Source organism: Sinocyclocheilus grahami, unplaced genomic scaffold, assembly GCF_001515645.1.
Source record: "Sinocyclocheilus grahami isolate Dianchi unplaced genomic scaffold, SAMN03320097.WGS_v1.1 scaffold126.1, whole genome shotgun sequence".
Classification (NCBI taxonomy): Eukaryota; Metazoa; Chordata; class Actinopteri; order Cypriniformes; family Cyprinidae; genus Sinocyclocheilus; species Sinocyclocheilus grahami.
The window spans coordinates 5,163,396-5,176,275 of NW_015505305.1; the positions used below are offsets into that span (position 1 = coordinate 5,163,396).

Consider the following 12,880-nt stretch of genomic DNA (forward strand, 5'->3'; position numbering starts at 1 on the left):
ATTACGTTCATGCGCACGCCGTTTTCGTGGAATCTCAAAAAGGCACAAAATCACTTTCACTGACTTTTAAATGAAATGTTCCCTCCTGGTGGAATGACCTGCCCAACTCAGTCTGAGCAGTTGAGTCCTTAGCCATCTTCAAGAATCGGCTAAGAATACATCTCTTCCATCTTTTTTTTACCCTCTAACTCTAGCACTCTCTATTCTAATTATATATATATATATATATATACATATACATATATAAAAAACTAACACTAGCTTTTCTAATCTTTTTGTATTCTACCTATTTGTTTTCTTTTGATATATTATACAATTATCAAAAGCAAAAAAAAGACCTCTAACACTAGCTTGCTCTATTCTTTTTCTATTCTGTTCTTCTTTTTATTTATTATATAGTAATAATAAAAAGAAAAACCTTGCTACGTGTACTGCATTAAGCTAACTGAGATTTGTTATAGCACTTGCATATCATTGCTCTTTTGTTGATTTGTTTGATTGCTTCCATTGTCCTCATTTGTGAGTCGCTTTGGATAAAACAAAGTGTCTGCTGAATGACTAAATAGAAATGTAAATTGCCAAAATAAGTTTAAAATGCTTTTGGTATAGTTCACCAAAAATGAAAATTTTGCCATTTACTCAGCCTTGAGTAGTTCCAAACCTGTATGAATTCCTTTCTTCTGCTGGACATAAAAGAAGATATTTTGAAGAATGTTGGTAACCAATATTTCAATGTTTCAATACCATTAAAGTCAATGGCTACTGGCAACTGGTAACCAACATTCTTCAAAATATCTTCTTTTGTGGTCAACAGAAGAACTAAATTTATACAGGACTGGAACTACTCAAGGGTGAGTAAATGATGCCATAATTTTTATTTTTCTGCGAACTACCCCTCTAAGTAGCTCTAATGTTGTGAGCGCCAACTGAATAGAGTTTGCTGTTTATTCTCCTGAAAAATGAATTTGTGTGTTTTGTAGCCCTATTGAGAGATCCCAGTCAGAGCATCATATCATTTATAAACTGCTGAAGGGAGTCCAAAGTCTGACCTCACAGCTGGGCTCGCAAGAGCTGAAACAGATTAGTACCATCACCACCGTCGAGACCTGGGAACGCGGACAGATCAGTGAGATATTTATACACACACTCACACTCTTAAAAGAATAGAGCACATACACTCTTAAAGGAATAGTTCACCCAAAAATGAAAATTTGCTGAAAATGTACTCATCCTCAGGCCATTCAAGATGCAGATGAGTTTGTTTCTTCATCAGAACAGATTTGGAGAAATTTAGCATTACGTCACTTGCTCACCAATGGATCCTCTGCAGTGAATGTGTGCCTCTATCCATAATATGCAAAAGCAATTAAATGTAAAAAGCCTTTATGATGGATTTGTGTTTTTACAAACTCACTGCTTTTCACTTTACAAGACATTAACTGATGGACTGGAGTGGTGTGGATTATTGTGATGTTTTTATCAGCTGCTTGGAATCTCATTCTGACGGCACCCATTCACTGCAGAGGATCCATTGGTGAGCAAGTGATGGAATGCAAACTTTCTCCAAATCTGTTCCGCTGAAGCAACTCATCTACATCTTGGATGGCCTGAGGTGAGTAGTTTTAGCATATTTTAATTTTTGGGTGAAATATTTCTTCAAAGTTCACCTTAAAATGAAAATTCACTTAAAGATTATGTTGTTCAAAACTCATATGACTGCATTTTTTCTGTACTGTAAAATCACACAGAGTCATTTTTAAAAGAATATTATGGCCTTTATTTTCAATATAATGAAAAAGTGGTTCATATGACTCATGCACTATATTTAGAGTCTTCAGAAGTCATACAATAGCTTTGTGTGAGAAACCAAACAACATTTAAATAATTATTTCTTATGAGGTATTGTAAAATGTTACCCATAAGTCTTGGTATATAACATAAGAGCAGAAAATCACATGTCAGAGGTTTGTAATGTTATGTGTCAGGGAATGTCTTATTTCAAGATAATTTCATCTATAATTTTTCATCCACCATTTGTGTTTTTGCACAATGGCAGATGGAAATCATCCATAAAAACACTCCATAAATGAATTGTGCTTCTTTAGAAGCTTCCTATTTCTAGCTCAGCAGGTTTATCAGCTTCAGAACAGTTTATCCATGAATGAGAACATCAGCAATCTTACTCATGCAATATTGTTTATATATAGGCTTCATGAACAGTATTACCTTATTGTCTTTTTCTGATTCAGAGCCTTGCAAAACATCTGGCTCACTCCCCAAAGAAGAAGATTCTCTCATCCAAAACTGTTAGTTCATATATTATGTATCAGTGGCCTCATGCAACACGATCTATCGACACAAATCAAACAGATCTTTCATTGGCATCATCTTTCAGTCTTGCCTGTGAATATTGTCAAGTGTTTGGATGTGTTTCTAAAAGGTTGAGAGCCCAACCCAGCATGTGTGATTTTCTATCGACGTGTTCAGTCGTCTGCTAATCTGTGCTCAATAACAGCCACGTATTCTTTCAGGACCACTAAGCAAAAACATAAAGGAAAGACAATTTGATGAAAGCATGAATCCGTGCCTCTATACCGATGGTTACTGTTTTGCAAACGTCTGGTGTTTTGGAGATGGAGGTTTCTTTATTGATTCGTCTAGAGGGACAGTAATGGCTGTGGTATGTTGTATGCCACAGATGGAGGGGGGAAGGGCTTTGTTATGGACGCAAGTTTTAGCTGCAGATGATTACAGAGCATAAACACTGTGATTTGCTGTTGATAGCCGTCTGCGCCAGGCTGAAAAGTTTTCGTGTTTGGAGCGAGAGATTTTGTGGAGTGTTTTTCCTAGCGTATAGATGGCTTGCTTTCAGAGAGCAGTTTTCATCTCATTCAGATCTTTGCGTCAAGGAGATTTATTTGTGTTTCTTTGTGTGTGTATGAAAAAAAAAAGTATATATATATACAGTATATATATATATATATATATATATATGCTTGTTTGGGGGTGCTGAGTGAATGCTTGTGTCTTCTGTCGTTATTAACTTTCCACTGTTTTTCCTCCTTAAAATCGACATTTTTACAGATTGTCTTGATTGCACTTTTGAATACTATTTGGGCTGTCAAGTTCCAAAAAGTTATCATAAAATTGGTCCATGTCCATTAAAATGTCTCTTATATTTTCAATTGTAATTTTAATTTTAGTTGAAGTTTCAATAATTTAGTTATGTGCGTTTTGTAATTTTTAAAGTTTTTTTTTTTCAATATTTCTATTGATTTTGTACTTCAGCTTAAACTAAAATTTTCAGTAAGTTGCCAGTGCAACCGTTCTAATTTTTATTTCTTTATTTTTGTATTTTTTTTAAGTACCGTAGTTTTGGTAACACTTTACAATAAGTTTAATTAGTTAACTATTTTAGTTCACACGAACTAAGCATGAACAACACTTATACAGCATTTATTAATCTTAGTTCATGTTAATTTTGACATTTACTAATGCATTATTAAAATCTAAAGTTGTGCTTGTTAACATTAGTTAATGCACTGTGAATTAACATGAACAATGATTGAACAACTGTATTTTCATTAACTAACATTAACAAAGATAAATAAATACTGTAATAAATGTATTGTTCATTGTTTGTTCATGTTAGTTAAGACATTAACTAACATTGTAAAGTGTTACCGTAGTTTTAATAGTTTTAGGTAACAACAATAACTGTATTCCAGGTCACTGGAAACTGTACATTGAAATTATATAAGAAAAAGATTGAAATTTAAGTCATTTGGAGTGACATGATGATAAGTAAACGATGGCAGAATTAACATTTTTCGGTGAACTTTCCCTTTACGTTTGAAATTCACTGCTCCACAGAGAACCGTTCATTTAAATGCAGTTGTTTGGATTTATTTTACAGTTGATTGCAAGAAATATCTCATCTTTTGGTCTTTTAGAACCCATCAGCATGCATCCCTTCATACAAATGCTCTTATTTATGATGAGACGGGCTCCAGTGACTCTGTGACTAGTGTTGCTACTTTTTGAATTCTTGTAATGTGTGAAATCTTATACTGCATGTGTGTTATTTCTCTACATAACAGAAACAGTGATACGATTTTAATAGTCAGTCTCTTGCCCACCTGCATAATGGGGTCATGCGTTTTGACCCGAAACAGCTGAACTGTAACTGTTGAGCGGAGGCTTTTCTAATCGTGTGTGTCTTCTGCCATATTTATCTTTCCTTCTCTTTCTCTGATTACAGTTTTCGGGCATAATGGATTTTACCTTGTTCTGAAAGGCTCAGTGAAACCGTTCAACCATGAAACCCTTAAAGAGGATCAGACAATCTCTACGGTATAAATTACGCTACTTGTTAATCAGTTATTGACCCTTTGCTTTGCCTAACGTTAAAAACATTACCATTCATACCTTGGCAATTGTTGCTGACTAGCATATTCTCTGACAAGCTTTTGCTCTTTTCTAATCTACAGTTAAGACCCGTTCATGATAACTATATTAGCATCCACATCAATGGATGGTAACTTTATTTAAAGCAATTTAAAGATGTCTTTGAATTCTGGCCTCTTGAACACAACATTTGAAAAGCTTTGCATACAGTGAACTGGATTTGGTGTCTTTGTTGATCTAGATTGCTGCTGGAGGTTCATTTGGATCCAGTGAATCTGTAAATGCTGTAGATGGAGGTGCCATCATCCAGGGTGTCGGGACACTCGAAACCTGCGAGATTCTCAAAATATCTCGCTCTCGCTACGAGAAGCTAAAAAAGGTAACACAAAAGAGAAATGTACTTTGGAGACTAGAGACCATACCTTGGCAATTGTTGCTGACTAGCATATTCTCTGACAAGCTTTTGCTCTTTTCTAATCTACAGTTAAGACCCGTTCATGATAACTATATTAGCATCCACATCAATGGATGGTAACTTTATTTAAAGCAATTTAAAGATGTCTTTGAATTCTGGCCTCTTGAACACAACATTTGAAAAGCTTTGCATACAGTGCACTGGATTTGGTGTCTTTGTTGATCTAGATTGCTGCTGGAGGTTCATTTGGATCCAGTGAATCTGTAAATGCTGTAGATGGAGGTGCCATCATCCAGGGTGTCGGGACACTCGAAACCTGCGAGATTCTCAAAATATCTCGCTCTCGCTACGAGAAGCTAAAAAAGGTAACACAAAAGAGAAATGTACTTTGCAGACTAGAGACACCAATATTTTATATTCTGGCCTGTAATTGTTGTCATGATATAGCTGATAAATTACCAGAATTAAAATTATATAATATTTTGTCCAAATAAATGAAAAGTAAAACACTGTAAGTGTTGTCATGATATAACTGATAAATGACCAGAATTAAAATTCTATAATATTTTGTCCAAATAAATGAAAAATAAAACACTGTAAGTGTTGTCATGATATAACTGATAAATGACCAGAATTAAAATTCTATAATATTTTGTCCAAATAAATGAAAAATAAAACACTGTAAGTGTTGTCATGATATAACTGATAAATGACCAGAATTAAAATTCTATAATATTTTGTCCAAATAAATGAAAAATAAAACACTAAAATCAGGCATCACAACATTATAATATACCATATGAAAAATAAATACTCATTTTGAAATTAGCTAAAGATTATATTTGACAGTGTTATTAAAGTATTTGTTTAATTTTATTATATCACATTACTGTAATAATATAATCTTAATATTAATAATTTATTAATAAATTATTCATATTAAAATTGACTGAGCATTAGATGACAGTCTATGTTAATAATATTTAATATATTCATTAACAATATAATTTATTAAGATTTAATATTGTAATAAACGAATTGTAATATTTATCATTTATTATCAATATACTATTAGGATTACCTCTGAGTATTAGATGATGGTGAAGATAAGCTAAATGATTACAATGTAATATTTATATTTATTAATCTTTTATTAACAACTCAATTATTTAATCATAATATTCATAAATTATTGCTATTATTAATAATAAATTATTAATATTAGGATTAAGTCTGAGCATTAGATGATGACAAAGGTCATCCAAATGTTAAAGTAGCAGAACCAAGTATATACAATTAAATTCTGAATTACTGATTATTATCCAAAACTAATCAAAAAAAAAAAAAAAAAAAAAAAAAAAAAAAAAAACTGGCATACAGATATATTGTGCATCCTTTACTTGGTGTCCTAAAATTATTCCATCAATGAGACAGTGTCCTCTATTGTTATTTGTAGGACATCCTGGCAGAGGACCATGAAGTTAAAGTGTCTTTGATCCAGGGCTGCCAGCTGTACCTTCACTGGCCAAAGCTTTCCATCAACCACCTGGTCGACAGCATGCAGCTAAGAACATTCCCTGCTAATCAAGGTAAGTGGGTGTCTTGATTGAATATGTGTTGTCACAATGAATCACGGCGGCATCTTACGCACTTTAGTTTAGTTTTGTTCCATTGACTGATGCTTAGCACCTGGATGGCATTATGGTTTTCTTCACTTAGTGCAAAACTCAACACGTTTGCCCCTAAATAAATGTGTTTATGGGTGGAGAGCGCTTGAATATGATTAGAGAAAAATACAAGCTGCTCCATTACCCGCACAGCTGACTTTAATTACCAGGACGGCTGCTTTTACACCTCATTTGGGAAATATTGAAGCCTAGATATTCATTTAGGTGCATATGTTTATGTGTGTGTCATTGCAGGAGTGTCCAACGACTATTGCTCAAATTGCGTTTGCAGCTCTGATTTCACTAATGTTGAGCTTTTGTGCACAGGAAAGGACAGGTCTCTTTTTTCCTTTTTTTTCTTATAATGGGCATGAAAGGAAATGCGTTGAACACAAAGTCTGGTGTGACTACCCTTTTAGTCTGTTCAATCTCACTTCCTGTCCTGGAGCTGACAGGCGGGCATATGGTATGCTGTGGTTGTGCTGAGATATTGGGCAGAGATCAGCTATCATGGCTGAAATCTTTATTTAGTTGCCGGAATCTCTCCTCTTCCGTGGCTGCATCCCATTATCTCCATCCTCCCTCCAATTATATGTCTTCATTTGTATCTTCCTCTTTAATGAAAGGCTTCAGCTTTTAAGTATAAAGTAAATCTGTTTTCTTTAAAGACACTTTTAAGTGAGATCATTCCATGCTAGACCAGATCTTTGAACATGTGCAAACAATTAAACACAAAAATGGTTCATAGATGAGTTCACAGAAGTGTATTAAAAATTTTGAAAATGCCAATCTAAAAACACACATTTGAAAATGTCCTTATATTATATTTTATATCTCTTATATATTTTAAATTAACATATATCTATAATAGTGTAGCGTTCTCAGACAAGGATGAGGCATTTTGATGTACAAGGGGTGTTTATTTGGGCTGTTGTCGCCACAACCCGACTTCTAAGAGAACCGCACTTGAACCAGCGAGGCACTCTTTCTCCCCCTCCTTCTCTCTCTTTTCCCTTACACACACACAGGGGCGGAGCCTCTTTTCACATCCAACTCGAACATCCAATAACAGTTCGCAACACAAAAATGAATGCAGTGCAACATTAACATTAAGCACATTGTTATCTATAACACAACATGCTTGAACATGCTACAATATAATATTTATTCATTGTATGTTTATCTATATAACATATTTGATATTGGTGTGTATATGTATATATGTATATATATATATGTGTGTGTGTGTGTGTGTGTGTGTGTGTGTGTTTTTTTATTTTTATTTATATATATTTTTAATAATTAGCCATACAACATTATTGTGTTAAATTGACACCCCTTAAATATATATATGACCCTGGACCAAAAAACAGTCATAAGAATAAATTTTTTAAAATTGAGATTTATACATTATCTGAGCTCAAATTGCGTTTGCAGCTCTGATTTCACTAATGTTGAGCTTTTGTGCACAGGAAAGGACAGGTCTCTTTTTTCCTTTTTTTTCTTATAATGGGCATGAAAGGAAATGCGTTGAACACAAAGTCTGGTGTGACTACCCTTTTAGTCTGTTCAATCTCACTTCCTGTCCTGGAGCTGACAGGCGGGCATATGGTATGCTGTGGTTGTGCTGAGATATTGGGCAGAGATCAGCTATCATGGCTGAAATCTTTATTTAGTTGCCGGAATCTCTCCTCTTCCGTGGCTGCATCCCATTATCTCCATCCTCCCTCCAATTATATGTCTTCATTTGTATCTTCCTCTTTAATGAAAGGCTTCAGCTTTTAAGTATAAAGTAAATCTGTTTTCTTTAAAGACACTTTTAAGTGAGATCATTCCATGCTAGACCAGATCTTTGAACATGTGCAAACAATTAAACACAAAAATGGTTCATAGATGAGTTCACAGAAGTGTATTAAAAATTTTGAAAATGCCAATCTAAAAACACACATTTGAAAATGTCCTTATATTATATTTTATATCTCTTATATATTTTAAATTAACATATATCTATAATAGTGTAGCGTTCTCAGACAAGGATGAGGCATTTTGATGTACAAGGGGTGTTTATTTGGGCTGTTGTCGCCACAACCCGACTTCTAAGAGAACCGCACTTGAACCAGCGAGGCACTCTTTCTCCCCCTCCTTCTCTCTCTTTTCCCTTACACACACACAGGGGCGGAGCCTCTTTTCACATCCAACTCGAACATCCAATAACAGTTCGCAACACAAAAATGAATGCAGTGCAACATTAACATTAAGCACATTGTTATCTATAACACAACATGCTTGAACATGCTACAATATAATATTTATTCATTGTATGTTTATCTATATAACATATTTGATATTGGTGTGTATATGTATATATGTATATATATATATGTGTGTGTGTGTGTGTGTGTGTGTGTGTGTGTTTTTTTATTTTTATTTATATATATTTTTAATAATTAGCCATACAACATTATTGTGTTAAATTGACACCCCTTAAATATATATATGACCCTGGACCAAAAAACAGTCATAAGAATAAATTTTTTAAAATTGAGATTTATACATTATCTGAAAGCTGAATAAATAAGCTTTCCATTGATGTATGGTTTATTAAGATAAGACAATATTTGGCCGTCGAGATACAACTATTTAAAAATCTGGAATCTGAAGGTGCCTCTTGAATTTTGTTGTAATCTGTTATGTGTTAATATTAATAATAATAATAATATAATTTTGTATTAGTTTTATATTTTGTATATTATTATTAATATCACTTTAATATTTAACACATTATTTTTCTATATTTATTTGTAATTAACCATACTAAATTCTATTAAATTGACAACCCTAATCATACTATAATGCACTTGTGTGGTGTGAGCGATTCTTTAGTAATATTTTATATTTTAATCTCTTGTTTAGTTTATTTTACAGATCAGGGTATGTTTAAACAGACTCTGTGTGGTCCTGGTATTCCCTACATTATGGGGACCAAATGTCCCCACAAGAATAGTAATACTAGTACATTTTGACCTTGTGGGAACATTTTTAGGTCCCCATGTTGAAACAAACTTATAAATAACACAGAATGATCTTTTTTGAAAATCTAAAATAGCATAAAGTTTTGGTTGAGGGGTAGATTTAGGAGTAGAGTTTGTGTGTGTGTGTGCGCGTGTGTGTATGTGTGTGTTTGGAGGAAATGGTGTGGTGTGAAGTCATGCCTTCTATACTTACAATGCACACTGTTCAGCACCTCGGATAGCAGCACAACATGTGAACATGACTAACAGGTGTGAGAATGACGTCGATAACTCACACGTGAGCACGATGGACTCATTGAGTGCTAGTCCCAGTCCCAGTTCGGGGATTAAGCAGAAGAGGAAAACCCTAATGGCTTTTCCCTTTGTATGACTCCTTACGGACCAAACTTGACTGCCTAACAACCCGTGACCGCCCTGCCTCACCAAAGCCACTGTCCTCATTTGAACTTCCTCCTGACTGTGATGCATAACCCAAAAGCCTTGATCCAGAGACAACTGCACTTCCTTTTGGCTGTCCTTAGCTGTAAACTTCAAACCATTAACACTCTCATTTCCATTACTCACCAAGGCATTTTTTATTAATAAAAAGTACAGTAAAAACTGTAATTTTATAAAATATTATTACAACTTTAAATAACTTAAAATTGAATTTATTCCTGTGATGCAAAGCTGAATTTTCAACAGCCATTACTAAAATCTTCAGTGTCACATGATCCTTGTACTGCTTAATCATTTTCTGAAAACCACAATATATTTTTTAATGTTTCTTTGACTAGAATGTTCAAAAGAAAAACATTTATTTGAAATAGAAATAATTTGTAACATCATAAATGTCTTGACTGTCACTTTTGATCAGTTAAATGCATCTTTGCTGAATAAAAATATACTTTCCTTTTTTAAAACAATGAAATAAATGCTTATTTTCATTTTTTAAATCTACTATGCATTGCTACATTATCAATTAATAAAAAAATAAATGTATGTAAAAATGTATAGTAAAATTATTATATAATGTTCAGAATTATTTTGTCATCTTGTACAATATTGTTTCTGTAGGAAAAAATATTTTATTTAAATTTTATCTGGAAACGAGAATAAAAACTAAGAAAATGGCTTGAACCATTTGTAGTGATATTAGGGCCACTATATACAATATGTATTTTTTTTATACAGAGAGAAGAACATTTACTGGGCATGATGGGTACAGTGTGAACAGATGTGTATTGATGCATCTCCATACTAACTATAGTTCTGTAAGGACCACTATCGTCAAAATGATTGACACTTTGCATACAGGTTGGATTGGCAATTCTGTTCTGGGTAAAAATTGCCCGCTCATCCATGCAGCCTGTCATGAATGAGCAGGGAGAGCAGTAATAACCACCAAACATAGGCTGACACCCCCCAACCACAAACTGATGGCAAATCTGAAAGGAGAAGCATGTCCTTCTGAAAGAGCAGAGGCTGGGGCAGCATGGCCCTTACAGGAGGAGAGTAGCAGCAAAGGGGTGCTCTTCTTTAACAAGCAGCTGAGAAGCGGGCCCCTTTAATGCAGTACCTGAAAAGATTAAGTAACAAGAATATGGTCAATACCCGAAAATTAAGCAACAAGCATGTTGCCCTTACCCAGATGACGTTGTTAGCATTTGAATAACAACCTTTAGTAGCAAAATGTACATACGGTGCACTAGATAGCTTTAAGAAACAAGCATGTTGCTGACTTAAACGCAGCGTGTTGCAATAATAGTTGAATAAGCTTAAAGAAACAACATTTCCAATACTAGATGTGTCTTAAGCAGCAAGCATGTTTCAAAAATCAGAGAGCCTTAAACAACAGCTTTAAAAACAATCCTCTGCTGTGGCAAGTTTAACTGGGTACCAGCATGTCGAAATAAAACCAATAAGCCTAAAGCATCAAGCATGTTACTGAACAACTAGCCTTAAACAACGAGCAATAATTGCCAATAACCTGATAGCTTTAAGCAATGAGAATAAAAAGAAACTTAGCTTAGCTTCGTGAAGACATTCAGAGATGAATAAAGGGTGAAATATAGCCAGCTGTGACGTGGATGCTTGATCCCATTCTTGATATCTTACTCCTTCCAGCGAGGAAGGCAGATCTTGTGTAAACTCTTGCTGATTCAGACACATTTGCACAACTTCAGTAATGATTTGTGGGCAAAGGGTCCATGTCAATTATAAATCGCTGCGAGAAGCAGTGCTCACTCAGGTCACTTCCAATCTTGCAGCTCATATCAATCAATGCAGCGAATTCACGTTCAAGTTCACGAACTTGAATCTGGTGGGGAATGAACCCCTCTTGCAATATTCCTGATTGTACGCTTCCTATAGAGACGGAATTCGCCAACTAATTTCCTCCTGAGCAAGCTATAAAGCTGCTGAATATTACTGAATAGACCTTATATAGGAATGCCATGATAGCCGTCGTATTCCTATAGGTAGACGTGGATCAGCTGAGAGTCAGCTGATGCAAGCTTGACTCACGCGACCTGCCAGAACTAACACTACGCTTGATTTGTGTCATCTTATTTGGACCCACTGTAAGAAAGGTCTCAGGTGTCTTCCTCCCTCCTTCAGCAGTCTTTTTCTATTTCTCCTCTTAAACAAAGATGTCATTGAAGATCAGAAGTGAAATCGCTGCTCCATTAGTTCACCAGTCTGTGGGCTACTCAGAATGTCTCACTTTGCCCCTCCAGAGACATGAGCTGTAAACTCGAATATCTTCTGTTCTACAGCAGGATTATGCCAAACAAAAGCCTGTTGTCTCCAGCGCTGGACTGCATCACCCTGTGTCCACAGCTGGCCTGTTCCTATTCTGGCCTGGACTGCCACCCCTGGGCTATGAATCCAGTCTGGTCCAGGTTTCTCTAGCCATCTTACTTTCTATCATGTTCCATGGCTGGACTTGTAGTCCAAATATCCAGTCCAGCATGACTGTTTTTGATTATCTGAGCAGAAGTTTACTGATCTGTTACTGTTTGGCCCACCCAGTCAGACAGAATATGGTGTCCATATTTATGGTAACATTTAACCACCCAGAACACAAATTAATTTATTTCTTTAAAAGAGATCTTCTGCCCTTGGCGTCTACTTTAATAATAGGATGTAAAAATTACAACAAAACAGTAATATTATGAAATATTATTACAAACATTTTTTTTTTCATTATAATACATTTTAAAATGTGATGTATTTGCATGATGCAAAACTGAATTTTCAGCAGCCATTACTTCAGTCATCAATATCTTAATGACTTTATGGCTTTTGTAATGGTAGTTTTTGTAATATATAAATTTGGAATGGTAGTGTGTGTGTGTGTGTGTGTATATATATATATA

General features: G+C 34.7%; 1 protein-coding gene across 1 annotated transcript in view; it reads left to right on the forward strand.

Annotated features, from left to right (window-relative positions):
- cnbd1 (cyclic nucleotide binding domain containing 1) overlaps window positions 1–12,880 on the forward strand; it is a 59,654-nt gene that overhangs the window by 37,280 nt on the left and 9,494 nt on the right. Inside the window, exons 6-9 of the mRNA XM_016279027.1 lie at window positions 981–1,126; window positions 4,262–4,353; window positions 4,649–4,786; window positions 6,279–6,411. Coding sequence (XP_016134513.1) covers window positions 981–1,126; window positions 4,262–4,353; window positions 4,649–4,786; window positions 6,279–6,411 — 509 coding nt within the window. The remainder of the gene's footprint in view (window positions 1–980; window positions 1,127–4,261; window positions 4,354–4,648; window positions 4,787–6,278; window positions 6,412–12,880) is intronic.